Source organism: Esox lucius, chromosome 19 (genome assembly GCF_011004845.1).
Source record: "Esox lucius isolate fEsoLuc1 chromosome 19, fEsoLuc1.pri, whole genome shotgun sequence".
Taxonomy (NCBI): domain Eukaryota; kingdom Metazoa; phylum Chordata; class Actinopteri; order Esociformes; family Esocidae; genus Esox; species Esox lucius.
In genome coordinates this window covers 3,025,741-3,048,633 of record NC_047587.1, presented here as the reverse complement: position 1 = coordinate 3,048,633, position 22,893 = coordinate 3,025,741, and the positions used below count along the sequence as shown (strand labels likewise).

General features: G+C 43.1%; 2 protein-coding genes across 6 annotated transcripts in view; both read left to right on the top strand.

Moving 5' to 3' along the window:
* Positions 1–259: 259 nt before the first annotated feature.
* Positions 260–6,737, top strand: LOC105018067 (transmembrane protein 80). Of its 4 annotated transcripts, none has more exons than XR_004574793.1 (7): positions 260–403; positions 620–636; positions 830–923; positions 1,761–1,853; positions 2,199–2,400; positions 4,185–4,260; positions 6,565–6,582. XR_004574793.1 is itself a non-coding variant. In XM_034288268.1 (7 exons), exons 1-7 carry the CDS (start codon positions 385–387, stop codon positions 6,572–6,574), a joined length of 444 nt encoding a protein of 147 aa, XP_034144159.1. In that variant the 5' UTR covers positions 260–384; the 3' UTR covers positions 6,575–6,737. The 4 variants fall into 4 exon arrangements, 3 of the variants coding, with proteins under 3 accessions (XP_034144159.1, XP_034144158.1, XP_034144160.1); XM_034288268.1 differs by having other exon boundaries at positions 2,199–2,333; positions 6,565–6,737; XM_034288267.1 differs by lacking the exon at positions 6,565–6,582 and having other exon boundaries at positions 2,199–2,333; positions 4,185–4,637.
* A 3,122-nt stretch (positions 6,738–9,859) lies between these two features.
* eps8l2 (EPS8 like 2) overlaps positions 9,860–22,893 on the top strand; it is a 49,264-nt gene continuing 36,230 nt past the window's right edge. Inside the window, exon 1 of one of the 2 annotated variants that reach the window (XM_029114977.2) lies at positions 9,860–10,414. The gene's annotated coding sequence lies outside the window, so the exon portion shown is untranslated. Of the gene's footprint in view, positions 10,419–22,893 lie in introns of both variants that reach the window. The other variant, XM_029114978.2, reaches the window with a different exon arrangement.

The window sequence follows — 22,893 nt, the reverse complement described above, 5'->3', positions numbered from 1 at the left end:
CCACACATGTAGCGTTTCTAAATCTGTGTTTCTCCTTTGTTGTGCCTTTGTAACCCAATTAAATATAATCCGTTTAGTTATAATACGTTTTACTGAAAAAAACCTCCTCAGTACTCCTAACGTGTAAACGTCTTTTACATTCTTTAGCCGTTCACTTAGCAGGTGTGTTTCGTCACGTTTTTTCCCCGCTATGCGCCTGCTACATTCCACAAGATAACCTTACTGGGGCGTGTGCGTGCGAGTGTGCGTGCGGGCGGGCGTTTTAACCGATATAGCTTGACAATACAGATTCTCTCTTCCTGTAGGTCCACTAGGCGGCGACATGCAACCGCTGGTTACTTTTTTGTAATACAAATCTGTTCGGAAGGAGGAGCGACATTCAAGATGGCGATCAACAGGACAGGTAGGACGCGTTGCTATAGCCACGGCTGTGCTTTTCTTTTTCTTGATTGAGTTTACAAATGTGTGAATTGACAAAATACCTTGTTCCAGATTTAAAAAAATGTCTCCGTCGGATTGTTGTTCTGCTCTCAACATAACGTGCATTTCTGCGTTTGTATGTATGTTTGTACGGATTGAGATTTTAAGAAACTTCGTTTCTGTTCTTAATATGTTACAGGCAAATCTGCTGTAGTGGTATCCTTTTGAAACTATTTTTTTCTATCACAGTGATTATTGTGATTATTCCTTACCACTGGGGGTGCAATGTTGATTCTATCTATGCTAGTCAATATTCAAATAAATTGAACCTACTAATATGTACAGAATACACACACACACACACACACAAAGTAAAGGCAATATGTACAGCTTTAACCTCTGCTTCTAGCCATCTTCAGTTCTTCTCCAGCTCCTGCTCTATTTGACAGCTTTCTATTTCAGCTTCTACTTCCTCTCTACTCTCTGCATCATCATCTACAAGAGTGAGTATCCTGTGGGAGTAAAAGTGTGTGTCTGTGTGATAATACACAAAAGCTACTGATGGGTTACCATATGAACATGTCTTTACCCTGTTCGATCTGTTAAGTACTCTAGTGAGTCCCGGGCTAATAATAATCTTGATTGTCTTCACAGATGAAGCCAGAATGAGTGCAACAGCAGGCAGTTGAAAAAAACTAGAAAATGAGAGATTGTATGTTTCTGCAAAGATGTTGTCTTAGCTGTAACAATATTAAATTCAAATGTGCTGAGTCATGGGCTTTGGTCTCACTGGTTTTGGTGTTTTGGTCTCCAGTGTTTTAGTCCTGACTCCAGTGGTGTAGTCCTGACTCCAGTGTTGTAGTTCTGACTCCAGTGTTGTAGTTCTGACTCCAGTGTTGTAGTTCTGACTCCAGTGTTGTAGTTCTGACTCCAGTGTTCTAGTCTTGACTCCAGTGTTCTAGTCCTGACTCCAGTTTTCTAGTCCTGACTCCAGTTTTCTAGTCCTGACTCCAGTGTTCTAGTCTTGACTCCAGTGTTCTAGTCTTGACTCCAGTTTTCTAGTCTTGACTCCAGTGTTCTAGTCCTGACTCCAGTGTTCTAGTCCTGACTCCAGTGTTCTAGTCTTGACTCCAGTGTTCTAGTCTTGACTCCAGTGTTCTAGTCCTGACTCCAGTGTTCTAGTCTTGACTCCAGTGTTCTAATCCTGACCGCAGTGTTCTAGTCCTGACTCCAGTGTTCTAGTCTTGACTCCAGTTTTCTAGTCTTGACTCCAGTGTTCTAGTCCTGACCGCAGTGTTCTAGTCCTGACTCCATGTCTGGTCTTACTGTCTGTTCTGTAGGTCGTGTGCTGAGCTACCCTGATGACCTCCTAGGCCAGGATGTTAGTCTGCTTTTCGTCATGGCAGGACTAGAGCTGTTACGACTCTTCTGTGGTGAGATGTAGTGAGAGTTACTTAATCCCTGACTTACTCTATACCACACTATACCACAACTTCTTAGAGCCCACCCTCTCAGAACTATACTACAGCCTCTTAGACCTATACCACACCCTCTCAGACCTATACCACACCCTCTCAGACCTATACCACACCCTCTCAGACCTATACCACGCCCTCTCAGAGCCCACCCTCTCAGACCTATACCACTCCCTCTCAGACATATACCACACCCTCTTATTGGTTAGTTGTAGCTGTCCCTGTTACTCTGACCTCTCACTGTCATGTAACTCTCTTCTTCTCTCCATCCATCTCTCTCTCCATTTGTCCCCCTCTTCTCAGGGATGAAGGGTAACCTCCAGGAGAAGGAGGGTTATCTCTGGGCTAGCCTGGCCGTGACGGTGGTGACAGCCCTGTTGTCCGTCTACTACCTGGTCTGGCAGCCCTACGTGATGCGTGCAGACATCATCCTCAACGGTGTGCTGCTCAGTGTCTATGGGCTGGGAGGGGTCCTGGGGCTGGTCACACTGGCTAGATTCTCCAGGTAATGTGGCCCCGTGGTTGTCAGTCCTCTCCTGGGGACACCCAGGGCCCCGTGGTGGTCAGTCCTCTCCTGGGGACACCCAGGGCCCCGTGGTTGTCAGTCCTCTCCTGGGGACACCCAGAGCCCCGTGGTGGTCAGTCCTCTCCTGGGGACACCCAGGGCCCCGTGGTTGTCAGTCCTCTCCTGGGGACACCCAGAGCCCCGTGGTGGTCAGTCCACTCCTGGGGACACCCAGGGCCCCGTGGTTGTCAGTCCTCTCCTGGGGACACCCAGGGCATTGTGGTCGTCAGTCCTCTCCTGGGGACACCCAGGGCCCCGTGGTGGTCAGTCCTCTCCTGGGGACACCCAGGGCCCCGTGGTGGTCAGTCCTCTCCTGGGGACACCCAGGGCATTGTGGTGGTCAGTTCTCTCCTGGGGACACCCAGGGCATTGTGGTGGTCAGTTCTCTCCTGGGGACACCTAGGGTCTCGTGGTTGTCAGTCCTCTCCTGGGGACACCCAGGGCATTGTGGTGGTCAGTTCTCTCCTGGGGACACCCAGGGCATTGTGGTGGTCAGTTCTCTCCTGGGGACACCTAGGGTCTCGTGGTTGTCAGTCCTCTCCTGGGGACACCCAGACGTCCCACATCTCAGCTGAATCAAAAAAGGCCTGACAATGTAACTTGATGATATACAGTTGAATCAGGTGTGCTCGGTTTAGATCAAATATACATTGAAAAGTATTTTACATTATACAGTACCAGGGTTCATATTTCAGAGACAATAAGCCATAGCAGTCGAAATGAATAGAGATGGAATTTGTTATATTTTTACTGATGTGTTTTTAACGACAACATGTGACACATACTGAATAGTTTGACACACCTATAGTCAGGCTTTATAATAGGGAATACCATTAAATATTAATTTATGTTGATATGTTAATGATTGTTGCATTCATTTTCTCCATCAATATTGATATGGGTCATTTCTGGACCTCTTCTGATCAGTGTTGTGAAGTACATGGTGCGGGGCTGTGAATGGCCGGCCAGTGTTGACCTCGTTTTGCCTTCGTCAGCTCTATTGTCTATCGATGAAATAAGCTCCCGAGGTTCGTCAGTGTCTGTGTGAATTATTGATCCGGGTTTCATTCATCCAAACGTCACTGTATACCGCGTTCTAATGCCATGACATCAGGACCAGGTCTCACGCATTCTTCCTGGGGGAGAATAGATGAGGGTAAAATACCAGGGTGACCACGTCAAACCACTCCCACTGAACACTTTGGTTTTCTGGTTAGGCAAAGTGACCGTAAACCTTTTTAATGCTTATTCTAGACAGATCGGTTTGTACAGCCTGGTCCTAGATCTGTTTGTACAGCCTGGTCCTAGATCGGTTTGTACAGCCTGGTCCTAGATCTGTTTGTACAGCCTGGTCCTAGATCGGTTTGTACAGCCTGGTCCTAGATCGGTTTGTACAGCCTGGTCCTAGATCGGTTTGTACAGCCTGGTCCTAGATCGGTTTGTACAGCCTGGTCCCAGATTGGTTTGTACAGCCTGGTTCTAGATCTGTTTCTATAGCCAGGTCCTAGATAAGTTTGCGCAGCCTGGTCACAGATCTTTTTGTACAGCCTGGTCCTAGATCTGTTTCTATAGCCAGGTCCTAGATAAGTTTGCGCAGCCTGGTCACAGATCTTTTTGTACAGCCTGGTCCTAGATCTGTTTGCACTCTATTGAACATTTGTAAATTATGGGATATCAGTGGTGGTCTGTGTAATCTAAACTCTGTGTTTTCTCTTGTGTTTTAGAGTCTACTCCTGAGATCGATGTGCTGTCTAGTTGCAGTGATTACTTGCTGCACTGCCAGAACATCACCAAAACAAGGTGGATGGATTCTGTTACCATCCCAGAAAATTCAGGAAGAATTACTGAAATGATGGTTCTAGTTGTAATTCCCTTTTCAATGGAACATTCAGAACTGGATAACTGACACTTCAACAGTCACACTACAACAGTCACACTACAACAGTCACACTACATCAATGACACTACAACAGTCACACTACATCAATGACACTACAACAGTCACACTACAACAGTCACACTACATCAATGACACTACAACAGTCACACTACATCAATGACACTACAACAGTCACACTACAACAGTCACACTACATCAATGACACTACAACAGTCACACTACATCAATGACACTACAACAGTCACACTACAACAGTCACACTACATCAATGACACTACAACAGTCACACTACATCAGTGGTTCCCAACTACGGTCCTCAAGTACCCCCAACAGTACACATTTTCATTGTAGCCCCAGCCAAGCACAGCGGATTCAACTTGTCAACTAATTATCAGGCTCTCATTGAGTTGAATTAGGTGTGCTTGTCCAGGGCTACAACAAAAATGTGTACTGTTGGGGGTACTCGAGGACCGGAGTTGGGAACCACTGCACTACATCAATGACACTACAACAGTCACACTACAACAGTCACACTACATCAATGACACTACAACAGTCACACTACAACAGTCACACTACATCAATGACACTACAACAGTCACACTACAACAGTCACACTACATCAATGACACTACAACAGTCACACTACATCAATGACACTACAACAGTCACACTACAACAGTCACACTACATCAATGACACTACAACAGTCACACTACATCAATGACACTACAACAGTCACACTACAACAGTCACACTACATCAATGACACTACAACAGTCACACTACAACAGTCACACTACATCAATGACACTACAACAGTCACACTACAACAGTCACACTACATCAATGACACTACAACAGTCACACTACAACAGTCACACTACATCAATGACACTACAACAGTCACACTACAACAGTCACACTACATCAATGACACTACAACAGTCACACTACATCAATGACACAACAACAGTCACACTACAACAGTCACACTACAACAGTCACACTACATCAATGACATTTCAACAGTCACACTTCAACAGTCAAACTACAACAGTCACACTTCAACAGTCAAACTACAACAGTCACACTACATCAATGACATTTCAACAGTCACACTTCAACAGTCAAACTACAACAGTCACACTTCAACAGTCACACTTCAACAGTCACAGAAATAACAAATAATAGATAACAGCTACAGTGTACAGTAATGATAGCAGTGTATTATTGTATTTATCGCATCTAATCAGGCAGTTTGACAGCAGCATAGCAACCTGAATCCCACTGCTGGCTGGCCTCTAAAACTGAAGCTACGCAGGGTGACTGGCCTCTAAAACTGAAGCTACGCAGGGTGACTTGCCTCTAAAACTGAAGCTACGCAGGGTGACTGGCCTCTAAAACTGAAGTTACACACGGTGACTGGCCCCTGAAGCTACGCAGGGTGACTGTCCCCTGAAGCTACGCAGGGTGACTGTCCCCTGAAGCTACGCAGGGTGACTGTCCCCTGAAGCTACGCAGGGTGACTGTCCCCTGAAGCTACGCAGGGTGACTGGCCCCTTAAGCTACGTTGGGTGACTGACCTCTTAAGTTACGCTGGGTGACTGAACTCTGAAGTTACGCTGGGTGACTGGCCCCTGAATTTATGCAGGGTGACTGGCCCCTGAATTTATGCAGGGTGACTGGTCCTTTAAGTTATGCAGGGTGACTGGCCCCTGAAGCTATGCAGGGTGACTGGTCTCTGGAGTCATGAAGGGTGACTGGTCTCTGAAGCCATGCAGGGTGGGGGCTGGTCAGTACCTGGATGGGAGAGTAGATGCTGCTGAGGTGGTGTTGGAGGGCCAGTAGGGGGCACTGTACCATCTGGTCTAAAGATCAAATCCCCCCAGGGCAGAGAAGGTGGTGCTGGGGTGGTACTACTTTCAGATTCAATGTTAAATGGGCATCCCCATTCTCTGTGGCAACAAAAAATCTCCTGACATCTAGAGTAGGAGGTTTAAAACCCAGTGTTATGACTGCATTTTCAACCTGGCTCTCATACCACCATGGCCACCTAATAAATCCCCAGCATCCAATTGGCTCATTCATCCCAATCCTGTTCAGTAAAATAATAATACTACTCAAGTATTAGTACTAAATGTTTGTAATCAATTATGTATGTAGGATACAAAATGTCATGGCTTTTCATCTATGTTGTCCAGTTGTATCTGAGGGTGTGTTTGGTGTTGCCTGTGGTTCTGGGAGACTGGCCTTGTGTGGAAGAAGACAAAGACCAGCATGTATTTCCTTTGTAAAGGATGGTAATTTTTGTTCAATTGTGAATTACTCTTGATTTGTCCTGCTTTGTCTATTAAAAATCCAGTTGTCTCCAGTAGAGGGCAGATATGACTCAGGAACATTGATAAAGCGAAGGGAGCATGTTTATAAAGACATGCATGTAGGCATTTATGATTTATATGTAGAGACAATGAGGGGACTTGGTTTTGAGTCCATGCTGCAGACGTCCCTGTGAGTCCAAGGCAGTGGCTTAGGCTGCTGGGCCTTCCTAGGCCACTGTAGCATTTCATAATTACAATAAATTATAAATAAATAAATTATATTAATTATATTCCTCAGTTTTATCAAATCAATTATATTCCTCAGTTGTATAAATCTTAACAAAAAAACAATGTTTGTAATATTTATGGTGTGCAGCTCCAATTGTAGATCTACTGGATAATATATCATGCATTTATTTATTTATTAACCTTTATTTATATAGAGTCAGACTATGACCCTGGTCTCTATTTAAAAAACATGTCAACGTAAAAAAATTTATATTTCATGTTTATTTTACGTTAAGATTTTTTGGAGGTTTTTGCATTAAAACCAGACATCAACTGATTTCTGGTCCTAATGGAAGCCGAAGAGTCCCAGCCAACTGATGTGTGACAAGGATGTGTGCAGTAGTTCCCACCAGTGATAAAATACATAGCTGCATTTAGAGGCATGCATATAAAGCACATCACCATAATATCGGACTGACACTGAAGTGGCTTTTACAATTTCCATTCTATACTGCTATGACAGACAATTTGTTTCTGTAAAACAAAAAACATTTCTGATCCTTGATTCTGATCCTACAATGTAAAATAAGTAAATCAGGCATTGCCCCTGACTCCTTTCCCAAATGAGTGTGACTTCCCATTGGCCCTAAGTCTCTATCTTGTTGCAGAAATTCCCAATGGGTTCTAAAGAGTAGAAGATTGCAGCATGTCTTCTTCCAAAGCATCCGTGCCCTTCAACAATTCTGGACATACTCACTCGATGGAAGACCTTGCATCTGCCTGACTCGTCTGAGGAAGTTGCTAGGAGACCACTATGCAACTATTTATTATAAATATCCATGCAAACAACATTTTGTTTCCCTAATTGCTCACAATCCTTCTCTCTTGACTGGAACTATGCAATGTTTGCCCATCTGAAAGGCCTGGATCAAGCTCGTCTTCAGGAATTCTGAGGTTTGGGATTGAAGTCTCCTGTTTTGGAATAAATCCAGACATGGGAAGAGTTTGTGGTAGCCAGTGAATCTGGAGTAATTAAGGAGTTTGGATTAGCCAGTGAATCTGGAGTAATAAAGGAGTTTGGGGTGGTTGGTGAATCTGGATTAAAAAAATGGGTTTGGGGTAATTGGTGAATCTGGAGTAATTAAGGAGTCTGGGTAGTTGGTGAATCTGGATTAATAAAGGTTGGGGTGGTAAGAACACAAACCGGAGGCAGATGTATGGTCCCAATTGCAGAGCATGCAATGGTAGATTTAATATACAAATCCAGAGGCAGGCAAAATACGTGGTCAGGCGAACAGGCAGTGGTCGGTACACAGGTAATCCAGTAAAGAACAGGACAAAAGGAGCGAGCTAAAGGCAGAATGTCCAAAATTAATAAACTGCTCCGGCAAAAGCGCAGAAGGACTAGGCAAACTCAAATACACCAAAGGCAGGATACGGTCAGAATACCATCTCAGGGTTAGCACGAGCTTAGTATGTTGCATACTACAAACAATACCTCACACAGAAAGGAGTACCAACCGAAGCTATAAACTGAAGCGGTAATGAAACAGGTGCTTAGAAAGCCGGTGATTGGGGGGGGGGGGGGGGGGGGGCATATGTGTGAGCTGGTGACTTGGTAGTCGGAGATAGTGGTAACCTGTTGAGAGTTGGATTCACCCGCAGACCTTGCAGGGGTAATTGCTGAATCTGGAGTAATTAAGGGGTTTGGGGTAGTTGGTGAATGTAACGAGGGGAGATAAGGAGCAAACTGAGACCTGTTGACATTCCGTTTGGGGAACGGGTCTTCAGAAATACATATCTACATTTATATTTGGTGTTGTCTTCTACAAGCACAACTAAATTTTCTTCGGCTTACTTACAACAGCTTACAAAGTTGTTGTATTACCACCAACAACTGGGCAGTGGTGGAAAAACAAAGTAATAAGATAATCCGAACGTGATGGGAAATGTTACATAACTGCACATCACTCGTTATTACAGAAAACTCCTACTTATTCGACCAAAATACTAATTGTGTATTGCTTTTTAATTGTCCCAGTCTCTCAACTCACTCTTGTCTGTCGCCTCACAATCATCCTTTGTCCGGCCCCTTATTCTGTCTCCCTCTCTTAAGTCTTTAAACAGTCAGTCTCTCAACGCGATAGGTGGAGGTTAATGGTTAACATCCGACCCAGGGTACCCTACTTTCGGCATCCCCAGTGAGCACACACGCATTACTAACAAAGGTTTAATCAGGTCTCCGTGCTGGTGTGGAATGTTCCAAGCTGCTGGTATGTGGGTGGAGATTTGTTATTAACTGGGCACTCGAGTTGTACAGCCTCATGCCACAGAAGATCTTCATATAAGCAAGGGGTAATGGAAATACTATTTGACCATTCACCTCTAGTGTTTTGTTTTTCATCAGCTGCCGACCAAATAACCCGAAAGGTGGGACAATGGGTCTGTCTGAATCTGATTATCCATTGTGAAACCTATACGCGCTTGACATGGTCATTTGTACTGGCCCACTGAGATGAAAACAGATAGAGCCTGCCTGGACAAAGAGCCAGCGGCCAATCTTACCTGTCGGTGTCACTGAAACCAGAACAATGTTCCACACTGTTGCTCCTCTTTCAGCTAGCTACTTAAAGCTGCCTCTCTCTTACAATACACAGTTACACCTGGGGACGGAACATGGAATTTTTCATTTGACCACCAGCCTATAAATGATAAAATATAACGGAATTATTAAGAACGTTACTATAAATGCAGTCACACTACCTTGTTGTTTTTGTCCCAATCGCTTTTGTATTTTCTTCATTTTCTCTATTTTAAACATCTAGCCTTTCCCTGCATAACCAACTTCTTAAAATAAATATTCCCCACCTATGTTGATATATTCACTTGCATATACAACCAAAATCAAACAACCCCCGTCCCGCCCCCAGGGCTGCAGCGTGCACTTCCATTACCCAGGTTGAGTTACCTCAGAGAGGCAGAAGCGAAACGAAAGAGTGAGAGGTTTACCTCCCTCCAGAATCTGCCCAGGATTAGCTCGGTACGTTTCTGTTTCACCTGCCGGGACAACGCATTGCATTGTTTAAGGTGGAGACCTTAGAATATCATTGTTAATGTCTCTTGTTATCAGCACACACCTGTGGATGCTGCCGTCCTCACTCTAGTTCCATCCCGAACTTTCGTCCGTTTATGCTGCACGATAAAACGTCGACAGCGTGTATGCATTTACACACCAATTTGTTTTAACACTTCCGAGTCTACTTCAACTTCCGATCGCACCGGTGTCAAAATGGGCTGCGAGTAACCTTGACCATCAGAGCAGCTCACTATCCACCCACGGAGCAAAGTTCAGACAGGCTGAATGTGGTTGACAGATATATTCTGTTGTTACCACCTCAATGCTTCAGTTTATTAAGTGTTTTTGAAGTGAAAAGAAAAGTAAAGCAAAACATCATCTTTGTCAGCAGTAGAAGAAAATAGTGAGCTCGAGCTGGTTCAGCGCTGGGTAGGTAAAATACAATTCTTGGATTGTTTTCACATGTAATATTGCACCTGTGTTTCTCCATCTTTTTCCTCCGAGTTGTATGTCTGTTTCACTGGCATGTTTGTGGAACAGAGAAACATCAGGCATTATACCTTTGTGAGTCCTGTATTTAGGGCAGGCACGAGAAGTATGGATTTATTTGGGCATCGATATAGATAACTTACTGGGATGTTATGGACTAGTTGTTAGTTAGCATGAACCGGAAAACATCACAATCGTGTAGTTACACATTATAACTACTGGGATCGTTCGTGGGATTGTTGTTGATGCGGGATATATTAAGAGTTGTTATTATTCTTAACAAAGACTTGGAATGAATGTGGTTATAACACAAAACGTCATGTAAAGTGACTACGAGTGAAGTTGCAATAACATACATTTTCTGCTTTAGACTATCGTCTGTTCATTAATTAACTGAGTTAATATGGTAATTAACAATTTAATACGGTAGTACGGGATTTGATATAGCTGACTAATCACAAATTAAAAAAGCTGAGTGGTCACTAATTCAGACAACTGTCTCGGTGTAGCCAACCCTGAGTCCGTCTAGGTTCTACCAACCATTGGGGAACTCTCCACGCAAAAGGGTTTATGACTGATTCAGTGACTCCAGTAACACTAAAATAATTGTCTTCATGATTGTTTTATGCGAGTCCAGGTCATTTGTCTTGTCTTGACTTGACAAGCTGAAAACAATCTTTGTGTGGGTGGGTGTGTGTTTTAACTGCCCCCTAATCATCAGAACGTAACCTAGCAATTCATATTTTTTTGTAACTATTACGTATGGTATTCGGGATGAAATAAATAGCTGACTGAACAAAAAAGCCTATAAAAGAAAAAACATATGCAAAACATCTCTTAGCTATCTATAAATACATGAGCTAGCTAGTGCAGAAAGTAATTTTGTTTACTTTACAAAAAGCCCGAAGCTTGGTGGATCACAGGACTAACAAACTGTTGTGTACATTCCATTATTATAATGATTCAATAGTTATCATACGTGACCGATGAAATATGAATCGCTTTAGTTTTGAGCTAAAGGTTCTCAACCGCAAAGTGCTTTTCCATTAAGTGGCTCGCGCCCCAAAGAATAAACACTGTCACACGGTCAGGCCACCTACGTTTCTATAACCGCATGAATAGTCACGCAAACTGTCCATTGCCTCATGCAGACATACTTTCGTTAGTTTTGGGCTACTCACACAGAAACACACACAACACTGCACTAAAACCATTATAACAGAGCAAATACTGTTTGAATGGATTTGTTGTACATTGAATGGTTTCTAGGCAAGTACACAAGGTTAATTTTGAAACTCGAGACCTAAACAGACGTAAAGACACAAGACACCATTAGAACAAAATTAATACAGATCTAATGGAGATGTTTGTTAATATCGTAATCAGGTATGTTCTATCAGGGCTGAACTTCTTAATCTCTAGCAGGGAACAAAGTCCAGAGGATCTTTATCTGCAGCTAACTCATCTGATGACTTACTATTCCACAATTTACCCTCTGTTCCAACTGTGAACACGTAGCTAACTAATAATATGGAAATTGATTATTTTTTATGTGTATATCTGTTCAATTTCACTAGTGTGTTTTGCAAATACTACAATATGTGTACATATAATAATATTTTTAATATATACACAGATAAAAAATAACACATTCTATAACAGATAATCCTGTTAGCTGTGGTCTGTAAGTGGCTACCAGAGGCTAAGCGTGTTATCACCAACAGTCCACTTTAAAGTGAGCTCTGGGTTGACTAACTAAATGACTCAGTTTGTTTTGTAATCACCCTTCCTTTTGAGAACTCAGACCTCTTGCCAATTCAGTACAGTTGTCGTCCAAATCGTCTTTGTGTTCCCATTGCCATGTTCAGAGAGGTAGAAGCTATGTTATCACAGCCTGTTGAACAGCTAGGAAGGCCCCAGCTAGCAAATGGTTGGCCTTTAATAATTAAAATAAGACACACTGTAATCATTCTAATATAAATATTTAGCCTACATTTCAACATTAGTGGTTACAGGATGTATGGAATCTTATCCGGAGTGACTTTCGTAACTGTAATTACATTATTTATGTTTGTTGGGAATGATTAGGTGGCCATGATGGCACGTTTGCTTTTTAATATAGAAAACTCTGATTGTCCACAGTACATGTGTCATTGTTGATATATGGGCTGGTGTCATTTATGGTGGAGTCAGAACAGGCTCGCCTGCTTGTTTAATAAGTGTCAGAGCTGCATTCCTGCCTCCATATCCAGTCATACACTCTGAGAATGTGCCAGTTAGGAGGCCACGCCTCCTCTATTGTGGTGGTGGCTGTGTTACTTTAAAAGTCCTGCTGCCTTGACAGCACATTTAAATACCTGTTCGGTGATTAGGCCTCCGACTGGAACCACAACAAAGGTGAGAATATATAATTAGATGTCAGAAATGTTTGTTGTCATGGGTACACAGGGATAATTCTCTTAAAATGGCAACCTTTAGGAAGCAAGTCAAATGTGAAAATGTCAGCTGGCCCTTTATGAAGCAGGTCAAAGGTGAATAATACAGCTGGCCCTTTAAGAAGCAGGTCAAAGGTGAACAATACTGCTGGCCCTTTAAGAAGCAGGTCAAAGGTGAACATTACAGCTGCACCTTCAAGAAGCAGGTTAAAGGTGAACATTACGGCTGGAACTAAAGAAACATGGTCAAAGGTAAATATTACAGCTGGAATGTGAAGGTGCTGGCCCCAATGGTCCGGAGGTATGAACGCACATACTCAACTCCTGTCCAATGAAAACACTGTTCCCACTTTCACATAAAGTAGTGTGGTCACAATATTTCTTTATATTTGTATTACTTGACAAACAAAGTTTATTGTTCTGTCAAGAGCCGTGAAGTTGTACCTTTTTCTTGAGTCAACCAAAACTGCTGGTTTTCCTGGGATAGTCGGCATTGGGCTTTTGCTGGGAGGGCTTTTACAAATGTAGTTACAAAAATCACACAAAGACCTATATTATATCAATTATTCAGGGCTAAGGTGCCCCTGCATCAGTTCAGGCCCCCAGGTTGGGAACCCCCAGGATTGATGGAATCCATGTGGACATGGAAACAATGACCTCTTACCACAGCAGCTGGTTAACAGGCAAAAGTCTTGATTGTTCTCTAGATATTAATCTACAACCCTGTTTCCAAAAAAGTTGGGACACTGTGTATAATGGAAATAAAAACAGAATGCAATGATGTGCAAATCATATATCCCTATATTTAATTGAAAATAGTACAAAGACAACATATCAAATGTTGAAACTGAGAAATGTATATAATTTTTGGAAAAATACATGCCCATCTTTTCAAATTGGGACGGACATGTTTACCATTGTGTTGCATCTCCTCTTCTTTTAACAATACTCTGTGTATGGGAACTGAGGAGAACAATTGCTGTAGTTTTGAAAGAAAAATGTATTCTAATTGCTTGATATAGGATTTCAGCTGCTCAACAGTTCAGGATATCTTTTGTCCTATTTTTCATTTCGTAATGTGCCAAATGTTTTCAATGGGTGTTAGGTCTTGACTGCAGACAGGCCAGTTTAGCACTCAGACCCTTTTTCTACAGAGCCATGCTATTGTAATACATGCAGAATGTGTTTTGGCATTGTCTTGCTGAAATAAGCAAGGCCTTCCCTGAAAAATACGTTGTCTGGATTGCCGCATATGTTGCTCCAAAACCTGTATATATTATTCTGCATTAATGGTGCCTTCACAGATGTGCAAGTCACCCATGCCATGTGCACTAATGCACCCCCATACCATCACGGGTGCTGGCTTTTGAACTGTGTGCTGATAACAAGCCGGATGGTCCCTCTCCTCTTCTCCACTTTAGTCCAGAGGACGCAGCGTCTGTTATTCCCAAAAATAATTTAAACTTTTGATTCTTCAGACCACAGGACAGTTTTCTCCCCTACCCATCTTTACTTCTGAAAGACCAATCCTCTCTGGAATTATCTTTTTAAACCCAAACATGTTACAGACCTGTTGCCAATAATTATTTTTTTTGTATTACACAACTTTTCCAGTTTTTTGTTGCTCCTGTTCCAGCTGTTTTCAAATGTGTTGCTGGCATCAAATTCAAAGTGGGCATTTATTTTTCAAGAAAAAATATAATTTCTCTGTTTCGACAGACATTTGACATGTTGTCTTTGCAGCATTTTCTATTGAATATAGGGTTTAAATGATTTGCACATCATTGCATTCTGTTTTTCTTTACATTTTACAAAGCATCCCAACTTTTTTGGAAACAGTGTTATACACTCACCTAAAGGATTATTAGGAACACCTGTTCAATTTATCATTAATGCAATTATCAAATCAACTAATCTCATGGCAGTTGCTTCAATGCATTTAGGGGTGTGGTCCTGGTCAAGACAATCTCCTGAACTCCAAACTGAATGTCAGAATGGGAAAAAAAGGTGATTTAAGCAATTTTGAGCGTGGCATGGTTGTTGGTGCCAGACGGGCCGGTCTGGGTATTTCACAATCTGTTCAGTTACTGGGATTTTCACGCACAACCATTTCTAGGGTTTACAAAGAATGGTGTGAAAAGGGAAAAACATCCAGTATGCGGCAGTCCTGTGGGTGAAAATGCCTTGTTGATGCTAGAGATCAGAGGAGAATGGGCCGACTGATTCAAGCTGATAGAAGAGCAACTTTGACTGAAATAACCACTCATTACAACCGAGGTATGCAGCAAAGCATTTGTGAAGCCACAACACGCACAACCTTGAGGCGGATGGGCTACAACAGCAGAAGACCCCACTGGGTACCACTCATCTCCACTACAAATAGAAAAAGAGGCTACAATTTGCACAAGCTCACCAAAATTGGACAGTTGAAGACTGGAAGAATGTTGCCTGGTCTGATGAGTCTCGATTTCTGTTGAGACATTCAGATGGTAGAGTCAGAATTTGGCGTAAGCAGAATGAGAACATGGATCCATCATGCCTTGTTACCACTGTGCAGGCTGGTGGTGGTGGTGTAATGGTGTGGGGGATGTTTTCTTGGCACACTTTAGGCCCCTTAGTGCCAATTGGGCATCGTTTAAATGCCACGGCCTACCTGAGCATTGTTTCTGACCATGTCCATCCCTTTATGACCACCAGGTACCCATCCTTTGATGGCTACTTCCAACAGGATAATGCACCATGTCACAAAGCTCGAATCATTTCAAATTGGTTTCTTGAACATGACAATGAGTTCACTGTACTGAAATGACCCCCACAGTCACCAGATCTCAACCCAATATAGCATCTTTGGGATGTGGTGGAACGGGAGCTTCGTGCCCTGGATGTGCATCCCACAAATCTCCATCATTTGCAAGATGCTATCCTATCAATATGGCCCAACATTTCTAAAGAATTCTTTCAGCACCTTGTTGAATCAATGCCACGTAGAATTAAGGCAGTTCTGAAGGCGAAAGGGAGTCAAACACAGTATTTGTATGGTGTTCCTAATAATCCTTTAGGTGAGTGTATATTATATTGACTCTAGGAGTTATTAACTAATTTACTGTACACTGATGACCTTTACATCATTTTGATAATAATTAGGTGGCTGTATCAGTGAATTAACAGTTAGGGTTAGGGTTAACGGTTGGTGCTCAAACACCATCTGGACCTCATAAAGCCACACAATTAAACGTGTGGCTGCTTGACAGCAGGTGATCTGAAGTAATGCATTATATATGTAATAGGGTCTAAATGTGTCCGCTATATAGAAAACAATCGTCCAAGGGTCTTGGCACCTGCACCTCCAAGGTTTTGTGTTTGACTCCCTCTGTGGCCTAGTAGGAACTAAAAGTTTGCTTAGTGACTAATGTAAATACTGTCGTTGGCTGCCGGCTGTTTTTCATTTCTTTTTCTTCAGTTATTCTTTACCATAACCTGCCATTATTGACAGTTTATTTCCTCCCAGAATGCCATTTTTAGTGGACTTGTGCTGCGCCAGGTGCTCTAAATCGTGTTGTGAAGGCCACATTCTGTGAGGTGAAGATAATGTGCCAATTAGCTAAAAGGGTTTGCTGTTATCAGCTGTCATAAAAGTGTTGCCTTGCTGTTGCCCTTTACATAAACAACACTATCTCACCATCAGTATTACATCATAATTAATGGTCCATAGTCCAATATGCTGTGAAGTACTGTGTGGTCGGACCTCCTCTACCCAGGTGGATTTGGTTTTCAGGGGCTTAATCCCTAGGATGCCATTAATTTGAATGTCATTTTCCTGAAATATCATAGGCTGTGTGTTTTAAATGCTGTAAAGGAGAAGTACTGTAGGTAATTTTTTGCAGTCGTGATTTTGTCGTGATCAGATGCACGAAAGCGATGACCTGGCTCTGTGTTTGTTGGTGGGCCAAGGTCCACCTGGTCAGACAAGGACATCTCAGTGTTGGCCTTTAAGAGCACTGTGATGATTCATTGTTTGGAGATGTGAAGGGGTGTTGTTGTGGTGAATATCGCTTCATGTCATATGTAAATACGTCTTTTTATTCAGATTGTGGACATCTGGCGTTTGACCTGGATTCAGTCAAATGTAAATAGGGGTTTACCCACTTAATGTCTCTGACCAAGTGGTCAGACATGGTAGTTTGGTTTGGAGAGCTATCACTGTGTTTAAGACCAGTGGACCTGGTAGTTTGGTGAGGTATCACTGTGGTTAAGACAAGTGGACATGGTTGTCTGGTTTGGTGAGGTATCACTGTGGTTAAGACCATTGGACCTGGTAGTTTGGTGAGGGATCACTGTGGTTAAGACAAGTGGACATGGTTGTCTGGTTTGGTGAGGTATCACTGTGGTTAAGACAAGTGGACTTGGTTGTCTGGTTTGGTGAGGTATCACTGTGGTTAAGACCAGTGGACCTGGTAGTTTGGTGAGGTATCACTGTGGTTAAGACAAGTGGACATGGCTGTCTGGTTTGGTGAGTTATCACTCTGTGGGATAGACCATTGGATATGGTAATTTGGTTTGGTGAGGTATCACTCTGTGGTTAAGTGGAAATTGTAGTTTGGGGTTACAAGGCCAAACATTTGATCATTTAATAGCAACAAAATACAGGTGAACCTTTTGCAACAGTAATCCTGGTCATACAGTGACACTGCACATACTGACTCATAATGTACATCAGGTTTGGTTCTCAAATGCCAATATAACAACTATGTTATCGTACAATGCACCAGGTTAAATAGTGTTAAAAATAAAATGAACAGATAAGAACCAAAGACCCCTGTACCACCCTGTACCACCAACAAACAGAGACACTTGTCCCTACAATCAATCAAATGTTTTTTATAAAGCCCATCAGCAGTTGTCACAAAGTGCTTTTACAAAACGCTCAGCCTGAAACCCCTAGGAGAAAGCAACAACATTGTTGATGCACAGTGGCTAGGAAAAACTCCCTAAAAGGGCTGAAAACTAGGAAGAGACCTAGAGAGGAACCAGTCTCATAGGGGTGCCCAGTCCTCTTTTGGCTGTGCCGGGTCAACATTTTCAGAGTACATGTTGTAATAATTAATAAATGCATGTGGGCTTTGTCCAGAGTCTATAAAACATAATCCAGGTCAGAAGCATGACCAGATGAACAAGGCCAGGGACAATCTGGGAGGGAGGAATGGTCCGCAGAATGGCAGCTGGAATCGTCACGTATCATCATGATCTGCAACACAACCAAGAGGTATTTGGACGAGGCAGCAAGCCTTTCAAGCCTGGTACTCCGGAGGTGAGGGCCAAGACCTCATGTCCTCCTAAGTTTCAATGGAGCAAAGGAAAATTTTAATTTAGAGAATGCATTCCTTAGATTTACAATGATTTTCAGTTACCATAATATAGTAGCGTAAAACCTTGGGGCTGAGACAGGGGGGTCCAGTGACACTGTGGCCCTATTCGGGGGAGGCCCCGGACAGGGCCCAACAGGCAGGAAGTTAATCCACCCACATTGCCAAGTATCAACCACAGAGACACCAACCAACTGCCACCACCCTGAAAGAGGGCCAAGTATCGCCCACAGAGTTCACTCCAATTGCACGAGTACATCAGTGGTGAACAACAGTAAGCCAGTGACTCACGCCATACATCCTTGGCCCTATGTCCTAAGCCTCAATCCCTACATCCTAGGCCCTACACCCTAGTCCTCACACCCTACATCCTAGACCTTAGGCGCTACACCTGATTCAAAACACCAGGACAGGAAGAGCTCAGGGAAGGCAACTCCATGCCTGGGTTCCGACCTTATTGGAAGTCCATGTTGTGTTTTCCGTGTTGTCTCTGACTGTCCTGTGGTGCCAGGGGGCGTGGCTCGGGGGTGGTACCGCGATCCTGTCAGTTCCATTGGAAGAGGCGTGCCCAGGGAAAGGATCTGAATTGACTGGGAATAGTACCTGAACCCAGGCCTGGGCAGCACCTGACACCTCCCCACCATACACCCTGATACCAATGTTGTGTCAGCATCTAGCAATCCTGAACAATGGGAGAGAGAGAGAGAGAGAGAGAGAGGGAGAGAGAGAGAGAGAGAGATGGCTGGAACGATAAGAAGGAGGAAATCTCTGTGTTGTTCAGGTTGAATTTAACACCAGTCCGTCACTCTCCTACGATCATTGACCTGTTCGTTACGGGTCTGTCCCAAATCGCACCCTATTCCTCACATGGTGGGCAGGGTTTGGGTCAGTTTTAGTGCACTGTGCAGGGAATTGAGTGCCATTTGGGCCGTGCGTGATGTCAGCCCTCCGAGAGCTTTCAGATGAGATCGAGAACAGCCAAGATCTGATTGAAACTTTATTTAAGTTTATTTAAGGTAAGGAGGTAGACATTCAGAAGTCTGCCGGCTATGTCGGAGATCTGAACATCCAGTACACAAAAAACACCATGGAAACCAGGTCATTTATCAAACCGGGTCTGAGAATACCATGCTGTGGTGGTCTGACGTTACATTTGTTGATCTTTGAGTCCCCCAATACACTTTTATGTCCACATCCCACCTGTCCTTGTCCATGGGGTTGTGCAGCTGACTTGGAATCTGTTAATGGACTTTGGACAGCCCACTTGCATTTATTGACCCTCTTGACTTCTGATCATGCAAAAAACATTTCCCAAAAGGTAATGTACTTTATTCATATTCACACAGCCAGAAGAGGACTGACCGCCCCTCAGATATCTGGTTTACTGCAGCTATTGACCCTAATAGGGTTTTTTCCAAGCCACTGTGCATTAACTCTGGTTGCTTGCTCTTTGGGTTTTCTGGCTCTGCTTCAGGGATCTGCAAAAGCACTTTGTAACAACCGCTGATGTAGAAAAGGCTTAATTAAATAAACTGATTGATTAAACAGGCTCTGGTTAAAACTACTGCACTCTATAGGGAACATCACTTAGGGAAGTATCCTTTGCATAATCTGCTAAATCTGTGTGTGTGTTAATCATGTTTAGCTGCGTCTAGATAAGCCCCGCCTCTTGTTGTTTCTCATGCCCTTTCCCTTATTACCCTCCCAGATGGGACTTGTTGCCTGGGGTGTCTTCTCCGTCCTCTTCGTCTTCTCCCTCTCCTTAATCTTCTTCCTATCCTTCGTCTTCTCCCTATCCTTCGTCTTCTGGCTCTCCTTCCTTGTCTTCATCTCTGTCTCCTTCATCTTCTTATTCGCTGTCTCCTTCGTCTTCTTTTTCTTCCTCCCACGCCTCTTCTTCCTCTCCGTCCTCTTCCACAGGGTATGTCATGGTCATCAGGTGGAGCCAGTGTGTGATAGTCACACCTGCAGGATTCTAAGAGCCAGTGGCCATTTGGTGACATCAGAGCCAGCCGGGGCTCTCAGTACTGATTAATAATACAAGCTGATAGTGAGAGACGCTTAGCCCATACGTGGCTGCTTGAGGGGTAGGGCAAGGGTCAGATAAGGGAGGATTAGGCAGGATGAAATGCTGGGATTCCTCTTCTGTACAGAGCAAGTCTTACTCATGTTTTAATGGTCGTAAATGAAAGTGGGAGGTGGAACAAGCCTTTTATTTAGGTTTACCTGGTGTTTGTGCTGTCTTGCTACTCCTACATTAGCTACCCAGCGAATACAGACCTGGCAACCGGCCAGGCTAACATACAGATGTTTCTTATGTAGATTAAGTCCTTATTTAGTTACGCCACCATCCTTTACGGTTGTAGGCTTAAACTTGAAACAGCACGCCAGTCATGTTAGACGTGGTTACGTAATGGCCGAGGTGCTGGCCAGTCGGATTGGCAGGAGTTGCTTTTCCGTCCCGCTGGTTTTATGCGGCCCCTTTGATAAGGAATCGCCGCTCCACCACCCTTTAGTTTTATGGTTTACCTGGCTGTCAGGAAACATCCATCTTTGTAATTAATTTAGGTATACAATTGCAAAACACCTGAACATCGGGTGGGAGATAGAGTTACAGTGGTGTGTAGTCGCCTGCTGTCAGCCATATTGCTTCCTCCTCGCCAGCAGCCCGGCTCCAAAAGTCCCGCTCCAAAATTCCTGCTCCAATTGCCCCCTCCAACTGCCCCCCTCCAACTGCCCTGCTCCAACAGCCCCGCTCCAAGAGCTACATATTTAATATAGGTCCTCTTTAGAATGTCCTCTGATACATATTTAATATAGGTCCTTTTTAGAATGTCCTCTGATACATATTTAATATAGGTCCTCTTTAGAATGTCCTCTGATACATATTTAATATAGGTCCTCTTTAGAATGTCCTCTGATACATATTTAATATAGGTCCTTTTTAGAATGTCCTCTGATACATATTTAATATAGGTCCTCTTTAGAATGTCCTCTGATACATATTTAATATAGGTCCTCTTTAGAATGTCCTCTGATACATATTTAATATAGGTCCTCTTTAGAATGTCCTCTGATACATATTTAATATAGGTTCTTTTTAGAATGTCCTCTGATACATATTTAATATAGGTCCTCTTTAGAATGTCCTCTGATACATGTTTAATATAGGTCCTCTTTAGAATGTCCTCTGATACATATTTAATATAGGTCCTCTTTAGAATGCCCTCTGATACATATTTAATATAGGTCCTCTTTAGAATGACCTCTGATACATATTTAATATAGGTCCTCTTTAGAATGTCCTCTGATACATATTTAATATAGGTCCTCTTTAGAATGTCCTCTGATACATATTTAATATAGGTCCTCTTTAGAATGTCCTCTGATACATATTTAATATAGGTCCTCTTTAGAATGTCCTCTGATACATATTTAATATAGGTCCTCTTTAGAATGTCCTCTGATACATATTTAATATAGGTCCTCTTTAGAATGTTCTTTGCCAGGGTAGTTGATGTGAGGTGAATTTGCAGGGGGAAGGTGACATTGTGGAATGCATGTTGTTAGCCAACAGATAGATAATCATGAATAATGCAGAGACTATAGGGTTTCCTTTCTCTCTGTTAACATCAACTCCTTCTTTCTGTCCCCATCACCTGTCCTCACCTACCCATTGTTATAAACATCCCTGCTGAGAACACTGTGTGTCATTGGTTGCAGTTCATTTCCCAGTCAAAGCTGTGGTAAGAACATTGTCCCAAGCACTGAATGTTTTTACATGGCTGTATGTGTCTGGCTGGCTGTATGTGGCTGGCTGTATGTGTCTGGCTGTTTGTGTCTGGCTGTTTGTGTCTGGCTGTTTGAATCTGCCTTTTTGTATCTGCCTGTTTATGTCTGGCCGTTTCTGTCTGGCTGTTTATGTCTGGCCGTTTCTGTCTGGCTGTTTGTGTCTGGCTGTATCTGTCTGGCAGTTTTTGTCTGGCAGTTTTTGTCTGGCTGTTTGTTTCTGGCTGTTTGTGTCTGGCCTCACCCTGCAGCTCAATTTACCAATTTAGACTCAGTACATTCCCCCCTCAGCCGTGTTCTTAACGAGCACCTCCTGACTGACCAGACGCTGCTTGCTGGCCTCCCACTGGCTACAGGTGTCCATAATACACCTCAAGGTGTTCTCCATGTGGGTGGATGTGGGTTGGGCCAACAAACAAGGTTGTTGGCTGCTTTTATTGTCCCCCCCACAAAGTAATCTGAGAGGGGGCTGCAGATCACTGGCCTGACCTGGATCACACCACTGACCCGGATTAAAATAAAACATGCACTGCAAAAAATATGTCTTATCAAGTATATTTATCTTATTTCAGGTTAAAAACCCTACCATCCTTAAAATAAGGTATATATTTCTGAACAAGCTATTTTATACCGCTTGTTTTTAGAATATATGCCTTAAATATCGTGTACTTTTTCTTGTTCCATTGGCAGATTATTTAACTTATTTCCAGCAAATATCTCATCAAAAATAGTTAAATTATCTTGTTCTACTGGCAATTCTTTTTGCAGTGTGGTTTATTTTTTTTTATAACCCTCCCAAAACTGGCCAATGCATTTCGTAACCGGAGGTGTA